The 20346-nt window shown below is 37.4% G+C and overlaps 1 protein-coding gene across 16 annotated transcripts in view; it reads left to right on the top strand.

The window, feature by feature from the left end:
- Positions 1–20346, top strand: part of ptprsa (protein tyrosine phosphatase receptor type Sa) — a 240092-nt gene that overhangs the window by 121041 nt on the left and 98705 nt on the right. For all 16 annotated transcript variants that reach the window (XM_044130252.1, XM_044130248.1, XM_044130254.1 and 13 more), the window contains 3 exons: positions 1190–1335; positions 4957–5098; positions 20084–20272. In XM_044130252.1, coding sequence (XP_043986187.1) covers positions 1190–1335; positions 4957–5098; positions 20084–20272 — 477 coding nt within the window. The remainder of the gene's footprint in view (positions 1–1189; positions 1336–4956; positions 5099–20083; positions 20273–20346) is intronic.

Below are 20346 nucleotides of genomic sequence, written 5' to 3'. Positions count from 1 at the left end.
TACTTGGTTGGAAGAGCTGTGTAGTGGTTGGTTTTATCCTTTCACAGTATTGTGAAATATTTGGCTTAATATTTGGAGCCAGTGAGTTGAACTTTGAGTGTACTTGCCCTATTTTCCTGAGGCACAGTGCTCACGCTTCTTCTTTTCCTCTGCCATGTCTCATGCCATTTCTTTTTGGTTCATTCTCCTTCTTCCCACCTCTCTTTGCCTGATAATGAATGCAGGAATTCTCCCTCATATGTGTTTAGCAGTGCTTGGAGACCTGTGTCGGCCCGTGGTCCCTCAATTATTAATTTGATGTTGTGCGCTTGGCCGTTTGATCATTGCCGTATATCTGTGTGATTCAGATTTAACAAGTTCCCCAGGAGGCTGCAGGTTTTTTTTCTCTCTTTTTCTATCCAGTTTGTTCTCTTAAACCTACTTTAACCCAAACGTGTGTTAAACTTTTGATGGACTGCGACGGCTGTTTTTACCGTTAGTTTTCAGTTAAAACAATTGAAGCATTTTCAATTTGAACAGTTCAATTAATGATCGTTTTTCAGTGTTCTGTGGTAGAAATACCATAAAGAGGAAAACTCTCTTATATCGGTTCACAGCTTTAACTCTCCCCTGGTCTTAAGAGATAGGGTAGATTGGACACTGCAAGCTTTTTACTCTGTGCGCAGTCCGGCAGGGTCACACTGATCCTGTGTGTGCTTTTTTAAAGGGGTTTTTTTTTTAGCCTGGTGGAGGTTTCAGGAATTGACGGTCTGACAGGACACCCTACTGCTTCACTGCTGTTCAACCATGACATCTGCCATGCTCCTCCTGAGCATCGTGCTAAGACCACAGGAGGGTTAATGACCTTTTCCAAAGAATTTGGTTCTTCACTGGACCTTGTCCTTTGTTGATTTTTCTTTTTTTTTTTGTGGAATGATGCATGTTTAAGCTTGTAATTGTCAAAATGTGGACATTACCATATAAATTTGAAATTTGTAGAGCACTACAGTTTAAGGAGTGGATACAAGGAGATGTGCAAAGTGAAAATTAGATGCACAAGATCAAGTATGTGTGAATGGTTGCACACACACTCAGTTGACATTTGGAAGTGAGTTCTTTGTGAAATGTAATTAAAGGAACTGAGTTAGCACCAGTGCTGCAGCATTTATCTTATAGCCTGTGGTAATGTATGTTTTTCTTTGCTCTCCAGCGAAGCCAGAGTTCACTAAAGTTCCTGTTGACCAGATTGGTGTCTCAGGGGGAGTCGTCTCCTTTGTCTGCCAGGCAACAGGCGACCCAAAGCCAAAAGTTAGTTGGAACAAGAAAGGAAAGAAGGTGAACTCTCAGCGCATAGAGGTAAGTTTTTGAACTATGCTGTGTGGCTTTCTGCTATTTGTAGGTGCGCTGGGCTGACTTAATGTGGAGCGTCAGAGTGTTTATGTTACTGTCATGTCATACAACACTAGGCCAAAAAAATTATAACTCTAAATTCTCACATGCAGGTCTGTTAAAGTGAATTATTAAATGTAGCCCGAAACATGCAATGAAATTAATCGAATTAAAAGATTTTGGTGCTGTGTGAAAATGGAGGACATATTGTTCTCTGCTATCGATTCTGATTGCAAAGTAGTGGGCTCTTAATTACCCTCTTTATTCCTTCATGTAGTAGTCACAAACGTTGAACTTTTCACACATTTGTCTTGTTACAATCACAAGCTTCAGTTTAGTGTTTTACAACTTTATGTGATAGATCAGCACTAAAGAATGCACAGTTTCTAAGTGGAGCCTTCTTGAGTAATGTACTGTTACTGTAAATGTAATCATTATGTGAGGGCTTTGATGAAGAACAATAGTAGATAAACTAAAAAGCAACATGAAAACCAAAGAGCACAGAGCAACACTCAGAAATAAAAATATGGAGAAGTTATTGATGGGGTTTAGCTTACAAAACAAGATTCCAAGTTTTGTACATCTCACTGTGCACCGGTGAGTTCATTAACAGAAACCAGAAAAAGTATAGCACAACTGCAAACCTACAATATGATAACCATCTGCCTAAGTGGACCAGCTGGGTGAAGAGAGCATTAACAGAGGAACCTGAGACAACTGTTATATCTCTGCAGAAACTACACATTCCAAATGCTCAGGTTGAAGTCTCTTGATAGAACAACCGTTAGTTTGGCACTGCACAAATCTGACTCCCATGAATGACGAGATGAAAGTCAGTGAGGAAAGAAACCTGTAAAGTTGTGTGACTCAGTTAGCCACAAGCAACATATGTAAGCAACATAGTTAGCATGTAAATTAAGCTTCTATGGTCATAAGTAAATGAATATAAATAAGACCAAATTTGTCAACAGGCAAATTACAATGTGTTTCTGTACACTGCATATGACCTTGAATGAACACATTATAGTGGCAGCAATTATGCTTTTCTTCAGTAGAGACAGGAAAGCTGGACAGAGTTATTGGAAGGATGGGTAGTGGTAATTACAGGGAAATCCTGGAAGAAAACTGTAAAAGGCTGAAAATACTGCAGACTGGGATGAAGATTCGACTTCCAGTGAAGCATACTCATGTGTTTGAATGTTTGGTCCTAATTCATCTCAAAATCTGGAAAATATCTGTCCAAACACACTGAGTTTTTAGCTATTTAGCAAAGTAGAATGAGCAAAAAGATACATTTGCAAATGTACATGAGCAAAGCTAGTAGAGACATACTCCAAAACACTTGCAGATGCAGCTGCAGTGAAAAATGGCTCTACCAAATCATCTCTTGAGGGAGGGAGGATTTTTTTATTTACACATCCCTTCTATACACCATGTACCATTTCCCTTAATGTCTTAGTTATGTGCATCTTTGTATTGCTCTACCACATAAAATTTTGAGAAAATTACATTCAAGTTTGACTGTACCATAACATAATGTGGAAAAGGTCAAGGCATATGAATACCTTTGCAGAACACTGTACAATGACAACTGTTTTGACTTTCAGTTACTATGTTTTACCATCTTGCGAGCAGTTTTCTTTCAGCTAGAGTTTATCATAACAATTTTGAAAAGACTCATTATTTTATCTTTCCCCTCATGTTTTTTTTACAAATTGGTGTAGAAAACACATCACACCTTTCATGGATTTACTCATTTTAACCTTTGAACATGTACATGTCTATCATTAGCTGCAGCTGCCCAGCATTGAAATGCTGATCCCTTACATTCCACAAACTATGTCCTTTTTGCACTTGACTGACTCTGTTATTGTCACATTTTTCCAGAGCTGTTTTTTTTTTTTTTTTTCTTGAAGCAGCCCTGACTGCATGATTATGCCTGTGCGTTATTCATGATGTTTGTTATTCACTTCTCGGCAGGCATCCCAGATGGCATCTCTAAAAGTCTTGACTGATGCTCAATGTCTCTTAATTAAAAAGTTGCCTTATTTAACAGTGACAACAGTGACAGCACTCAGATCTATGCACACACCCGAACCCGCACATTCATGCGTAGCGGCGTGAGGGAAACCATGGGGGAAGACGCTGAAAAGCAAAATAAAGAAAAAGAAATGTCAGAAGCATCAACAAGAAGACCAGAATCCCAACTGAGGATAAAATAAAAAGACAAGTTCTGTTTGTGCTTGCTCCTCCTCTGCATGCTAAGTGAAAAACAAAGCCAAGGGCACGAAGGAGCCCAGCCGAATGGACGGTTCCTATTTAGCTGGACTTAAAAATTGGTAAAGTGGGTTTTGAAGTTGTAGTTTTATTTTTGTTCTTATCTTCTCTACCCTCCAGACGGCTGCTTTGATATTGATCACGATGGCATGCTCTGCAGTGTTTTTAGCTTAATTAGCTGCTCAGGCCGGGATGTGCGTCACACAAGCAGCAGAGCTGCTGAAGACTCCTGTTTGTGGTTCAAAGTCACGCATTGCTCAGATGGTTGGAGCAATAAGGCCTTGGTCGAAATGGTATAAGCTTCCATTTAAGAGGGGTAGACACTAGAAGTGTAGTTTATGCTGTTAGGCTTGGAATCTAATCATCTTCCTTGATGGATTTATCCAAAATTAAAGAAAAAATGTCAGAAGACAACGGTATGTGCAAAAAAGCTGAGGCCGATTTTTTTCACAACATCAAAATTCTAGTTTTGTACCTATTGATTTGTTGATTTCCAGTCGGATTAGATTAGGTTATCCAAATACCACCCCGGTGGCCAGAATCTGTCTGCAATGTTAATAGAGTCCTTCACAAACATTACAACTTCATATAAAAAGGTCATAACTAAACAGTTACTATTTATGTAATTCCTATTAAACTGTTTTAGCAACCACAATCCTAACCCCTATGCTATCCATCTTTGTTGTTCCAAGGACTTTCAACAAACTTAAGAAACACAAGAACAAAGCAGAAAGAGGCGTAATTGCAGTTGTAAAACAAGATGAAAACACAAACTCTGTTGAGGGAAATTCTGTCTTTAATCTATTTTTTTTAGCATTGTTTAATTTCAGGATAATAGAATAAACCACATTTGTGGTGTGCTTGTCAACATGTTAACTGACTCATACTTAAGTCCATCTGACAATATAAATAAATATAGTCAATGACAAACAAAATCTGATAGTATGACTGTTACTTTTGAAGCCCAAACTGTTTTTTCATATTGAGGTTTCATAAAGCAAAAATACATTCTTTGATTTATGATTCATCATTATTGTGTGTCTTCAGCTTCTTACACTAATGTAATTGGTTGATTGATTAAAGTCAGCAAAGTAAAGCAATGATTATTTCCCAGAAGACTGCATTGAGTTGTAATATTGTTTATAATCACTTGAAACAAAAATTTCAGCTCCATGTTGTCCATTGCTAGTTGCTTTCTCTGGTGATCTACTCTTTACTTACACTTTGCTGCCAATTTAAAAACTTGTGGTATTTAAATTGAAATCCCAAACAAAGGTTACCAAACGTTGCCCCTTATGCTTCATTTCACAGACCATTGAGTTTGACGAGGGTGCTGGTGCTGTGCTCAGAATCCAACCTCTCCGAGCACCACGTGATGAGAATATCTACGAATGTCTAGCAGAGAACAGCGCAGGCGAGAATTCCGTCAGTGCCAAGCTCACCATCATCAGAGGTAAAACCTCCTGCTTTCTAATCCTCCCATCCCCCCCCCCCCATGAGAACATCATGGATTTATGCAGTACATTTACTAGAGCAGCATTTGTTGTGTCTGGAATTTCAATTTGTAACTTTCTGCTCAAAAGATACTGAAACTTTTCAGTTTCAGTATCTTTCAGGCAGCAAGTCAAATAGACAGGCCAAAAAATAAAACCACAAGCAGCATTGATTAACAATGTATTTTTATTTTTAATTTAATATTTTTATTTTTTATTTCATGTTTTTTATTTCATGTTTTTGAAGGATTTATACCAAATTAAATCTAGTTTGTTAGAATTTAGTTTTCTTTTTTTTTGTTTGTTTTTTTTTGCATAGGACATTAACACTCAAAATCCAATTTTGCATTTGTGTAGAAACATACAGTGTTATATTTTAAAGGCTGAGACTTCAAATGCATAGGTTTTACTTGCCAAGTTTAAGAAATGTTAAAATGGTTAAAATTTTTAATGTACCAAAGCCATGTTAATGTATCTAAAACAAAAGAAATATGGCAACTACCAACTCTTTTGCAGTTGAAAATGTTGAGGGCTGTTAATCACATTTTTATTTTTTATTTTTTTTGATGAGACTAATCAGCTGTCATTCAAGTAATAGCAATAGCTGTCATTGGCAGCCCTTAAAGTTCCTTGATGAATTGGATTGATTGTGCATCTACAGAGAGGCCACAGCAGCTGACAGATGTGATTGGACATCCCATACAAGAGTGCCCACAGATACACCAGGAGTAAAATAACTAGATAGTACACAGTAGTTTATGATAAAATGCTATTTTAGATAAAGTGTTGATAAAATAATATTTAAGGTTATGATGGTGTTGTTATGGTGAACAAGCATGTTGCTACCTACCTGATTTTGTCCTTTTCATTCCACCGTTTGCTGGCGGCTTCAAATATATAGACCCACACAGCACAGTGTCTTTTTCCTCTTTTCTCTTCCACTGCCATCTGCCTTGATTCCAGGCCTGGATGAAGCTGAGCTAATGCTGCCGGGCTGGCAGCACAAACACCAGGACTTTCTGGCTGTCAGATCCACCAGCACTGGTGTCGGCAGCATTTGTCTGGTGGGAACGTTGTGCCAGAGATGGCAAACCTTGCCCAACATAGCTTAGTCATTGTTAGACACAGACCTGCAATGCTTTGACAAGGGTGCAAGTTCCTCTAGTGTAGAAATACAGTTACAATTTGAATAACTTAACCTGGAATAAAATATTTGACTGCTGTCTGTCCATTTTGTAAATTACCTGTGTTATGTTTGCCTTTAAATTGCTTTACCCACACTTTTTTTTTTTTATTTCTTGACCAAGTACATTTAATACATTTGACTGTTAGGCCAGTCTTTTAATTAATCTGAGACTGGCAAATGATGAAGCATAGAAAATTAATGCTAAATTAATTATAGGTATCAGCATCCAGGTATGTATCTCCTTTGTGCAACTGTTTTGTCCTGTGATGGACTAGTGATTTATCCAGGTTTTATTCTGCATCTCATCTGATGACCGCTGGCTCCCCATGACCATGAAAAAGAGTAAGGATGTATGAATAAATCGTCACCAGCTGATTTCAAATAATAATAATAAAAAAGAGTTTGGTCTGCACAACATATTCAAAGCTTATTTTGTTTATTCCAATCTCAAAAGTCCTGGGCAAAATACGCCCGGGCAAGCATAAAGACTGAACAACAACAAACATGCAAACTCAATTCTCGGGAACATGCACACTAAGGCCGTTGGTTGGAGCACAGAACAAATCCTGAGCAGTCCACACAAGAAGATAACAAATGTGAAGTTATTAAGATCCACTCCAGGGCCAAGAGGAAGAAGGCAGATCTCCTGTGCAGGCAAGACAAAGCATTGAAATATGCATGTAAATGGGTTGATGGAGGAGAATTTGACAGATGTCTGCAGAGGATAACAGAAATGTCCCGTTTTCCATTCTTAACTGGGCCCAGGATCCCTGAATTAACCCATCAAGATCAGAATAGAGCCTAGAAAAAAAAACTCTACGAACATTAGCGATATGTAATATCTGTCAAGAGAATACAAAAATAGGAAAATGAAAATTTTGAAGGGTGTGAAAGTAAAGAAGACTGAACATTATGAGTGAAAGGCAATTAGAGTTGAGGAAGAGGAGCAGCAGAAAATACAAATATTTAAAATTCAAGAATAGTTGGCAATAGATGAAGGGAGACAACAAGGTGACATGGATGATTGGCAGTGTATAACAGGTGAGGAGGACAATAGCTGAACATGGGTTCTTGGAACATGGCAAAGGATTACAGGATATGGGACAAGGCACAAGGGAGGCATTTCCAGTAAACAGAGGGGATGTGGTCTGGGATTTAGAGAGGCAGAAAATGGGTCGCAATGATGGGTGGCTTGGCCGGAAATGTGCGGTGCACATATATTGGAATTTTCAACTGCATACATTGATTCTTTGTCAAATGCAAATGCACAGAACACTTTGATCAACTATTAGTTATTGGTTAAAGAAATCCATACTTTCACAGCTGATAAGAAGTGGGTGTTTGTCTTACCTTACGAGCAAGCATAGAACAGAACTTTCCTAACATTCTAATTCCTAGAAAGAACTGATTTTCTATGACTAAATAAAATATCTTTTTAGTTTTAAATACAATGAATAACAGCTCACTGTTCTACCCACACATTCATCAGCACTTTTAAGGACATGCACACAGAGATACGAAAATGCATTCCAAGTATGCAGTTGTGCAAACATAGTACTTCGACAATAAACATACCATGACACAGACACTAAAACTTTTAACAGAACTTCTCTTTTACCTTTTTTTTTTAACTTTGCGCTGACAATAATAAAGTCTCACTTTGCATTATGTTGTTCAGTTCTGTATGTGCGTGTGTGCGCATATGTTCATGGCAATGACGGTTGCATTTAGCTTTGACTGTGACACCTCCTTGGCTGTTACTTCACTGCCACAGCTGAATACCTAAGATGGGGGCCATCTGGCTCCACTAAGACGTTCAGAGTCCTCTGGGAGTCCTTGGAGGAGGACCAACAGCCATATGAAGTGCACTCTGGAGATGACATGACTTGCTGTTGGTTTTTGTTGTCATGTTTTTTTTTTTCTTTTGATTTTCTTTTTTTTTTTTTTCCCCCCCAACTGTCTTTTATAGAATCAGAAATAAGAAAAAGCTGCCACTAGGGGACAATCAGCTCCCTATGTTGTGAGATCACAGAGAGTAATCTTTTTTTTTTTTTTTTTTTTTTTAAGATTCATCGATTTACTCAGATGGAGTTTTGCTAACTTGTTTGAGCTGAAATTAGATTATTCCTGGCAAATCTTTGGGATTTATTACACTTGATCAAATCTTGAAAAATGTTTGTCTTTAAATGTTTTTACAAAATTTTCCCTAGATTCTGATTCTAGTGCATGACCCTGAAACAGATCCCCATCTGGCAAAGCAGCTCTTACTGGAGAAGTTATTGATGCTGTAAAAGTTCAACCATTTGTTTGATACCTTTGAAGCTTCTACACATGTATGGAGAAAAATTTTCTTTCATCACTCCCAATCAGGTTGAACGAGTCGTACCTATCTCCATTCTTTCACCTATTAATTACCTTCCTCACTTTATACAATTAATCACATTGAATGTTTTGTTTTTATACAACTAAACATTCAATACCCTAATGCCCTAATTTTGTTTAAGCTTATTTTGTACACTTTTTTCCTTAGGCTTAGCTTTAAAAGTCCCCTGAACTGATCTTTATAATTTATTTGTTTTGCTAATTTTTCTTCACTTTTTGTTAAGTTTACTTTTACCTGAAATATAAAACTGAAAATTTTCAGTTAGTATAAATTTGTAACCCATTGGTGATATTTTAACTGGCAATGTTCTGCTTACATTGATCCACAAGTATATGAGGATAGAGATGCATTAAGACTCAGAACTGTTTTGATTATTTTTGAAGATTATTTTGTTTTAGTTTGGTTTTTGTCCTCTCTTTATGTCTTTGCTTACCTAATTCATGCTGCCTTGATGTTGAATGGGGTTGCATACAAAGCTTTGTGTTTGCTCTGAAGAGGCACATTTGTCGAGGGCTCTGACTAAATTAAAAAAATTAAAAGCAAAAGGAAACAAGAGCAGGTGTTTGCGTGCATGTGTGAGAGAGAAGGTAGGTTTTTGTCCTGACATGTGTGCAGAGGTAGACCAAATGTCAGACTGTTTGGTTTATGTGGTGTTTGTGTCTGATGTGTATGTGTGTTCAGCTAAGAGATAGAGATGAAGGAAAGCAAAAAAAAGTGGGAGAGTGGGCCAGCAGGCAGGCATTGGCCATCCGGTAATAAGACAGTGAAGAATAAGCTTGGCAGAATCAGCAACATATCTGTCTTCTCTTCCTGTCTGCCTGCATTTGAGATGGCCTTTGCCCTCTTCCACTTGTCTCCAACAGCTTGAGAAAGAGCGAAAATGACATACTGCTAAAGGTTGGAAAAAAATTCTGAACAGTAATAAGAAAAGTCAAAAGGTTACAAGAGTAATATGACTGAAGAAAAGAATAAATAAAATAGCCGCATATGTACACCTCACCCTACAGTAGTCATGCTTATAAGTTCAAATGCTTGAGTGAATTTGTTGGCCATGATGCAGATATCATAAGTTTCCACATTGATTTGCATGTCTAAAAAGGTCTTAAACTACCAGCAAAGACATTAATCAGATTGGTCACAAAAGCACTTGTCTATGGATGCTTGATGTGGATTGAGTAGGAAATGTAATGGCTCTCTTAAGAGAGCTTTGGCCCTGATGTTCCTCCAAAAGGACCTACACTTGCTTTGTTTGCCTCTTGCATCATCTCCAACTTGTCCCTGGCAAAAAATCCATTTTTGTTCTTAAACAAATCTTGCTGTCACCAACTGTAAATTATAAATCAATGTAGTGCTGTTTTGTTCAATACCAGTTGGCAAAGGGTTAAGTGCTCACACACATATGTGCTTTTAACAGGAACATTTTAGTTTATTTTGTTTGGCAAACTCTGTATTAAAGAGTTAGCTAGTTTTGATTATTGGTCCTCCTGTAATTCTATTTTTAAGCTGCTTATAAAGTTCTACTCACTGCTGAGCAGAAACTCCAGGTCTGTTATTGGTGAGCAGAGAAGGGCAGGTGAGGCACAAACATCAAATCAATAGGTGGATGTTGACCACATGAATGGCTCCCATGCCCCTGATCTCTTATTGGAAGCTTAAAAAGTTTTGTGCTGTTTCCTCAGAGATGTCTCCTTTGCTGTCCTTGAGTGACTTTGCCTTTCTTTTTCTTTTTCTCTTGGAAGTTATCTTTCCACTTACCTTTAACCTTTTCCTTCTGATGCATCACTTTTACTTCTATAGCTGTATTTTCAGTTCCCAATTGAATGCAGTCAGCCCTTTACCTTTCTTATATTAAAATAAAGTACAATCTTGAAGAAATTCAATAGGATGAGAGCTTATAGCCATTGAATCCTTTGATCCTCTGAATTTATCGTGCTGTTATCAGGTGTGATCGGAGGTTGAAGAACTGAGACATAAGCTAAGTGGTTGCATGAAAGATAAGGGAGGAAAATATGGAAAGAATTAAGGTGATGGTGATTGAGTTGGAAGCAGAGGAAGTTTCCCTGAGGTCTTTAAGAGGGAAGGCTCTCTCCTAATCTTTTGGCATCTTAATGTGGTTTTATATGATTCCTGCATAAACAGAGCAGTGGTTATCCTAGATATGCACTCATAGTCAGTACTACCACCATTGCTAGGGTGAGTATTTTTTAATTGAATTGAATTGTGAATGGCAGAGAGGCAGGTGTCTAACTGATAAGCTTATTGATGGATGCTAATTTATTGCATGTTTAATCACACCAAATATCATATCCAATTTCTACTCAATAACAGCTGACTTGAAATAATTGATTTCTTTAAGTCAATCAAAAGTGGAATAGTTTCAATACACAAGGGGATATATTACATTATTATAATATTAAAGAATTTACTGCTTCCTGAAAAGTATGTATCTACTACATAGCACATGGAGTCTATACACACACCTTTTGTGACTTCCTCTCTTCGGGGTTGGTGTCAGGGAAAGTTAAGTAATTCACCAATGTTGTATTGGCCATAGACATAAGATTTCTGTATTAAAAATTCCCTTTTCATTGACAAACATTGAACATTTTCTGAAAAAATTAATTAATTGTTTCATGGTATTTTAAGTTACTGAGATGCAGCTGCACAATTTCATAATAAGACTCCCAGATGTCCCAATATCAAATTTGCCCATTATTTTAACTTTCTAATGTTTGCAGGTTGATTGGAGCCTGTTTCAGCTGTTTTCCAAAACAAGCAGTCATCTAAACACAAACGCAAGTGCCTGAACAAGTTAGGATTTTATTTTATTTTAATTTTTTTCTGGATGAAGAAACCAGAGTTACCCAATCATTCTGGACAGGCATAGTGTCGAGAACAGGGAGAACATGCAAACTTTCCCACAGTTTCAAATTAAATACTCTCCTTGTTTCACATTTTATCAACACAGCATCAGTGAAACTTCCCAGCATTTCAAGGGAATATGAGAGGATTATCCCTTAAAGTCACACGTCAGTATTACCAGTTACTAATATGTCACAATAAAAAGGAATTCAACAGAAAGAAACAGTTATATGCATTGAATTACTCTCTTTGTTTTTACTTAGTTAAACTTCAGCTTGTAAATTGGATGGAAATAAATTATTGTTGCCTTGCTGAATATGTTAGAGTTTGCTACAATTATGTAATCACTGCTGTGAAATGTGTACATATAAAAAAAACAAAATCATACTTACCCAGTTACATGATATATGCAGCTGCACAGGTGCAGTTGCTGAAAAATGTTGAAAACAAAACACTGATCTAAACACTTTTAACTGTACATATTTATTTTTGAAGAAAAAAAGACTAAAAAGGGGAATTACTCTTTGGACCAAATCAAAGGAGAATTAGGAGGGAGATGTGGATCCTGTTGAAACTCAAGGAGTGGCCCAGCTCATGCATAAAGAACAGCAAGGGGATGTGGCCTGAACTGCTACCCTCATGCATATACATCACCCAACTACTCAGGTGACTGAATTTATACAACATGGGGGTCATGCTTTGAGCACCTCAGGGCTGACACTTAATAGACTTAAAAATCCTAGGTGCCTTAGAACTGCTGTGTGCACACTTATTGTGGTAAAGTTGGAACGAAGACCTTCATAACAAGATTATTATTCTTTCCTCTTTAATAGGAAAGAATAATAGTAAACTACATCTCAGATTAGAGGAAGTGGTTCAAGAAAAAACATAGCAAGCCAATAAACATGTAAACTGTTTAAAGGAATCTAAGAAACATAAAATTTAAACCGAAGAGCTATTTCAGATACATGTTAATACAACCCCAATTTCAATGAAGTTGGAACGTTACGTAAATCATAAATAGAAACAAAATATGATAAATTTGTAACTCATTTTCAACCTATATTCCATTGAAGTTTACTACCGCGACAAAATGTGTAATTTTGAAATGGATAAATATTATTTAAACATTATTATTAAACTCCCTGCTGAAGATTTTTGGTTTGAGTATGCCATCAGCACAGCATCAGCTAGACTGTGCCTAAACCTAATTTATGCTCCATGGCATTGTACACTAAATTAAAAGTTAAGTTTGTTATGTGAAAGTAGTTAATCCATACCTCTTTTGTAAAATTACCCATTTTACAAAAACGGCACATAAATAGCAGCTCCAAAATATGAGTAAAGGGCTTGTTGCTCTAATGCCTTCATAAAATCCTGCCATGTTTTTTAATGATTTAACACAGTTATTCACATGTGTTTTGTCATTGCATTGTTATTTAGCAGAAAGACTGCAATTGTGAAATTGTGTGTATTTTTGCAACAATAGCAGAATATAGCACTCATTTTTAATTGAAATGTACACAGTTAGTGATACAAGTACTGAAAAATGCATCATTTGAAATATATCTTGCTACATTGTTGGAGAAAATGCCTTAAGAATTTCTATTGAATAATGATGCACATATAAATTAATATTCTGTGCAAGTCTAAACTGTTAACAGTTAAGTACAAATTTGAAGTTTAAAAAATATTTTTTTACAGCCACACTGCCTTCCACATTATATCATAAACTGATGTCAAGTTTCAAGGTGCCCACTAATCCTCATTACACAATCCTACCCCTGCATACACACACACACACACACACGCACGCACACGCGCACACTCCATTTGGAAAGCACATTCAGAGCCACCCACCTTTTAAACCAGACGTGACTGGCTGACATCTCTGTACGGGGAGGCATTTCCATTATTGACATCCACTTTATCCCTTCTGTCCCAAGGGGTTTGTAGACCTTACCCCAAACTCCTTAGTGGTTAGACGTGTGTCTGAAGGGTTAGAATCTGTGTACAGAAAATACCTCTTTCTGAGTTAAATTGATATTTCTTAATTTCTTAATTGTTAAATTTTAATCTATTCCCATTTCTATGATGATTATTATTCTTCACAAGAACTTGACCTCATTTTGTGTCATTTAGAATTAAAGGTACAATGAAAACATAAAAGTTACATTTAAAGGTTGCTGGATTTGCAGAGTTTGAAGTTCAAGATGCAACTTCTTCTCACACAAAGACGTTTTGAAGCAATTTCAACAAAATGTAACACTGTTTCATCAATAATTGCAAGTTAGCTTAGATTCCCATTTTATTATTTTGCCTATTGTATTTGCCAGCATTTTTAAGTCAATTGTTGTCAAATCCATTCATCCATTATCTTACCCACTTATCCTTGCAGGGTCACAAGGAATGCTGGTGCTTATACACTCCATTTGTATTTGTGAAAGTGAATTTATAAGTTTTTTTAGTTTGTCATTATCTAAAACTAAAATATAGACGTCCGTCGTAGGCTTTTGGTCACATTAGTCTGACAACATTTCAGGCTCAGATAATGAACGTTTTATTCATTACCTATTAAGCCACATAACATTTTATTAGATGTTCACAGGACCATCTATCAATATCCAAAATGATGACCCTCTTGATTTCCCTCGTTTCCTCATTCAATGTGTTTCTCTGGGTTGTATTTTTGGAAGATTTTGATGTAAATGTTGCCCTTGGTAGCTAGATGTGCTTGGTGCTGAGAATACTAATAGGACATCAGATGTCTTTCTGGGAATGGAGTAGAGGGTAGAGGTTGAGTGCTGGTTGTATAATAACCCTTATTCAGCTGAGATGGCTATCTTGGAGAGGGCTATCGGTGCCGGGGCCAGAGACACTGTGATTAGATTTCTCCTGTGTTGCTATTCTTCTTTGTCCCTGGATTTTTCTTTGCCACTGTCCCCACCATGTTCCCCTAAGCAATTTAACAGATTTCTTACTGGTAATATTATTCAAGAAAATTGACAAAACAGGAGATAGAATGGGAGAGAATGTAGATGTATTTTAGTATTACAAATGTATTATAAATTAGCTTTCACATTTTATGTTTAAAACCTATTAGATCTTAAACATAAAACTGACAGTTTTATGTTACAGTTGTATATACAGTTATCCAAGGCACAAATGTATACAAAACAGAAACTAACAAAGATAGATAATCACAGAAAAACATCAAATGCTGCCTACAATGTTTTAAAGTCAAACTATTTTTACTTGGCATCTGGAAACTGATCTATTATCAAACAATAAGAGTCAATGTGGTGGATTATGTCTAGTTTCTTGATTAAACCTCCTGATGTATTAGTTATTCTTACAGAAAAATGTCATAGTAAATAGTTTTTTTTTTCTTCAAACTTTTATATCTACAGTGTGTAACATACACTTTTCCATTGTTTTCTTCATCTAATTCCATAATGTTTATTAAATTCTTTCTTTGTAATGTATACCATAAATTAGGTTTCTAAACCTCTGTGTCCTTCCTGTGCTCTCACTCTGCCTGTGTTCCTATAGTCCCTCTGTGGCATTAGTGCACAGGCCTGCTTAAAGCCTGTGTCTGTATGCTGGAGCACTGGGTAATCAGTTAACCTGATTAGGCTACTGATGAAATTAAATCATTGCTGTAAGTGAAAATAATAATATGAGTAATAGGTGCGGGGTACGGTGGAGCACATCATAGCACTTTGCTGCAGTCCCAGTCTGCTGGGATTCACCTCTCCCTCTTCATCATTAGTTATGACTCTCTCCACTCTGGGAGATCAGTGATGGCTTGGAACCCTGTAATTCTAAAGGCACTGATGTTGGCTTCACTTAAAAATTAATGGGATGTGCAGTATGGTAATGTCAACATCCCATATGCAGCATAAAATCCTGACCAATGCATGGCAAGAACCTTCTGGTATTAAGGATTCATTTGTTTGGGTAGCTGCAGGGCAGAGCACTAACACCTAAGGATTAAGTGTCATGCGTGATACTGTAACAAATTGGTCTAAGCAACTTTGAGATTTTCAGGATTTGTGCAGGTCAGTCAGTGGAGAAAGGCCCTAGAAATGCATGTGCCAGAGTAAAGTGCTAATTAAAGCTGTTTTAATTAGTCCCCTTCAAGGCATGACTGAGACGCCTTCATTCCACATCTGAGCTTGCAATGGATGTAGTCACGGAGCTGAACCTGTGCCTGTATTATGGACTTCTTTAATCAGAGACACTTCTGTCACTCAGTGCATCATGCAACACCAGTTATAATTAGGAGTTTGGTATGATGTAACAAGCAAAAAAACAAGACACTTTATTTTTCCAGTCTCCTAATGTGATGTGAAATATTATTACATAAGATAACTACAAGGGAATTTATTCCATGATAATAATAGATCTTTGCAATTATACGGTGAACAGAATAAAGATGGCTGGTTCTTCCCGGTCTGTGTCTTGTTCATGGGGGATGATAGGGTGGAGCATGAGATGGATAGACAGTTAGCATCCTCTTCTGCATTAATAAAGGAACTGCCCTCATCTGTTATGGTGAAGAAAAAGCTGAGGCAAAAAGTGAAGCTCCCAATTCACCTGTCTGTCTATGATTTAATAACATGGTCATAGAATATAGATCAGATCCTGGGTGTAGCTGGCAGAAATGAGCCTTTTCTGTAAAGTTAAAGAAGAGTTGAGGAACTCCATCAGCCACTGCTCCTGTGCATTGAAAGGTCTCAGCTGAGGTGGATCAGGCATCTAATTAAGCGAGCTCACTGGTTGCCTCAATTCGGAAGGTTTCTGGATATGTCTTACTCAGAAGAGAGCAGGAGGCAGACCCAGAATTTGTTGTTGGAACTGTTGTTGTTGTTGGATGAGATCTCCCTGAATGACCAGGCGAGTTTTCCTGGAAAAGGCATGTCTGTGTTCCCCTCATGGATCTTTTAATCTGACCTTGGAGAAGCTGAACATAATAGATGCATGGATTTGCAGGTGGGAGCAAAACAGATGTCACACAACTGAATTCTTCAAGAGATGGATTTGTCAACAATATGCTAAGAAACATGAGATTAGCCTGAAGAGTTAGGAGGACTGACCTTTTTAAGTTGGTCAAGATAATTCTAACCACAACCTTATCAAAGACTTGGCACTGGTCAGTTGGTTGTAGAGATCCACTCTCAGTAAATCTGTGCACAACTTTGCCATTGATCAGTAGTTTGCACAAGTTGATCCATCATCAGAAAGAGCAGAAAGAAAAGCACTTGCTCTTCTGTGGTGGGGGACTGGCCCTCTGAGAACACTGGGATACAATTCTGTCCATATCAGTTGCCTTCATATCCAGGCTGGCTAACCCTAAAGTTCCACTCCCTCGATGAGTGATCTATTTATTTTTGCATGACCGCCTTTATCGACAGAGCCTGTAAGCTTCAGGGCGAAAGACTGTATCAGACTCTATTTCCAGGAAAGTGAGCAGCCAACATACATGCCATTGTTCAGGAAAGCTGCTGGTGCCGTATCAGGTCAGAGCAGCTGTAATGATGGTAAAATCTATCCCTGAATCCATAACCCAAGCATTTTTGTTTGCTTGTTCACCCACCTTTCTGCCCTCTTTTGCTCCTTCGCACACATTCCCTCTGTCTCCTGCCTAATCAAATTAGTTTCAAATCCACTTAGTCAGTGTGTATTCTCACACTTTTGTACTGGCCTTGGTTTAATGTTTTCCTACCATGAATTTAGAGTGATTTATTGTGCAGATAGGACCAGTGGTATAAAATGCATCATATGCAACTCTCATGGTGTGAGGCAGAGTTACCCTGTGCAGATATGCTTTTCTAACAGATGGGACTAGCAAGAGGTGTACATAAGTGCAGCACCTTTGATTGTATCTTATACATAGATCATTGATGACACTCAAAGAAGGGAGTTTGTAAGAACCAGCTGTATAACTTTGTAAAGCAAAATGCCGGCTTAAGCATTTCTGGGCTTCAGATAAACTGGTATAAAGGATTAATACAGTGATGGTTATACATAAATGATGGAGAGGAAACAGCTCGAAACATAACAGTGAAAATGCCTGTAGTGTTTGAACCTATCGTTGAAATATTCATTGTGGTCTTATATCAGCCTCAGAGACTACCTGCCTCAATTTAGTTTTCAGACATGGAGGTTATTTTTCCCTCACATTTGGAAGTTGTCTTTTTGTATTCCATTCCCAGAACTGCCTTTTCCTAGATGAACACCAGATGTCCTGATTTAAGGGTCTCCAACTAAAACTGCAATTCAAGCTTCTGTCCTAATTTTCCTTAATTTAGTGCTTATCATGTTGCAAAGAGGCCGCTGTGATGGCTGTAATGTGGACATGAGGTTATTGGCTTGCCAAATGCTACTCTGCTGTGCCACTGGCCAGTATCTCAGTCGGTCGATCCTCTCCCATTTGGGATGTGGCCTTGAGCTTCAGATGCATATTACAGCTCTGGGTACTTCCCTTGTCATCTGAGAATGAATCACTGTTCTGGCTCCAGCCAAAGAAAAGGTCAGGCAATTTGACCCATGGGACTAATTGCCCAAAGACAGTGGGGAGGAGAACAATGACCACAGAGTGCACTAAGCTGTCATCTCTTAAACTGAAATGATGGTTCAATCATGCATGATTATTAGCTTTAGGAAAATTGCTTGGTTTTTGTTTCTATTTGAACAAGGGCCAACTGGTGTGGTGGTGTCTGAAGTGGTGTAAGAGTAATGATAATGGAATATACTATATGTCTAACAAAGTACCTCATGTGCATCATTTATTAAACAAAAGATGTCATAACCAATCACATTTCTAAAAAGAAAAAAAATTAAAAAGTACATTATAGTGAATGATGGCTAGGCAGTGTCATTTATCGACTGGACTTGTCTTTTGGAGTAGCATTAGATATTACTATGTTATAATACTACAAGATATCCTGTTTTGAAAATATGTTTGTATAACTCTAGGTTTAAACTTGATGTTTTTCCAAAGACTAGGACAACATCTTAATTCAAATAAAAGAAAAATGCTTGATTGCTTAGGCAATTTAGGAATTGGTTGTATGGAATGCTTGCTCTTACAAATCACTGACTATTTTCACAAAGCTCCTCATTGGAGCTGCAGTCTCCAGCTGAGCATCCACCTCACACAGCTTCGCTCCCCCACACCTTCGCCACGAAGCTTCACCAGACTAGCATCAGCAGCCATTAGCACACACCTGGTGGAATTGTGACTGTTGAGTTTATCATACAAACTACTTCTCTGTCTAACTTTCCTAAGAACAGCTGTAAAAGCCATAATTGAGAGGCATTGTTGTGTTCAAGTGCTGAAGTTGGAGTATTAGAGTGGGAACTTCTTAAAGCAACAGAGTCCAATTTTAAGGGGACAAATTGTGAAGTCAAATTACTTTGATTTTTGTTTGATGTATTCTGCATTTTATGGCAACTGAAGGTGACATAGTTACTTGATTGTGCTATAAAATGGCACCGCATGCCTGGAAAATGTAATACTGCCCCTTTAACTTTTTGTTTTGTAAACTGGAATTTAAATTAATGACATGCAGTGTGTTTGATGCCTGTTTCAGAAATGCATGCAGACTATGGTTACAAAGCCAAATTTCAATAGTCTGTGGATTTTTTTAACAATCCATCTTTATTTTTTCCCATGATTAGTCATGAATTTTAAATATGTTTTAGTTTGACTTTATTATGCTTTTATCTGCATAGTTTCATGTTTCTATTTTCCCCAAGGCCTATATCGTTTGGTATGTTATATCTAATCAAAAGTTCATGTATAAGTAAATACGTAAATAAATAAACATGTTAAGTTTGTGGAAAAACAATTGCAGTTCATCTTGCAGTCAAATGACTGATAGTATTTGAAGTTTTATTTTTTTATTTTTGTACAACTTTGTTGGGTGTGAAAAGGAGTGTTTTGCAGCAAGTCATTTTGCACAGCCCAAACGTCAAATAATTTCTGCCTTGAGATCACTAACATCTTAGTAAAATTGATGAACCAGAAGTTGTGAATTTTTTTTATATTTAAGTTTTCTTAAATCAGTTGTTCTTAGGATAGGGTTAGGGGCAACATTCAGTTATATATGGTGAAATCTTCAACAGACACTACATATTTAAAATATTAACTAACATCTGAACATATTTATGGTCATTTGTCTCCATAATTTATCAAAATAATTTACTACATATAAATAACCTGTGATGCAGTGGTTACGTTTGTGCATCCCAACTCGGATAGAAACATAAGTTGGTTTGGGGTACAAAGTGGAAACGGGTAAGGATGCAATAACCTATTGATACAACATTGTGGATATGAATTGGTGATGGGCTGAATTAAGCTGGAGCTGTGAAAAAAAATGACAAAAACTCATGAGCTAAAAAGAAACAAGTTTGAGTGAGATTTTCCTCATAAATCCATTTTTAGACGTTTTGACTTCCTAAGCCAGGGCTTTTTCATGGCCTCTTTTCCTGTTTCCCCCACAGAGGACCTTCTGCCACCAGGCTTCCCGAACATTGACATGGGTCCTCAGCTTAAAGTGGTGGAGAGAACTCGAACGGCTACCATGCTTTGTTCTGCCAGTGGCAAACCTGACCCTGAAATCACCTGGTACAAAGACTTCTTGCCCATAGATCCAAATACAAGTGATGGACGGATCAAGCAACTGCGCTCTGGTAAGGAAAGCTTATGTTATGATTTTTTGTTTTATTCTTTCTTTTGCAGGAGATTCCGGCACTTCCAACATCAG

The sequence above is a fragment of the Gambusia affinis genome, linkage group LG10 (assembly GCF_019740435.1).
Source record: "Gambusia affinis linkage group LG10, SWU_Gaff_1.0, whole genome shotgun sequence".
NCBI classification, from domain to species: Eukaryota; Metazoa; Chordata; class Actinopteri; order Cyprinodontiformes; family Poeciliidae; genus Gambusia; species Gambusia affinis.
The sequence above is the reverse complement of the archived record's forward strand: the minus strand, read 5'-3'. Positions and strand labels throughout refer to the sequence as shown.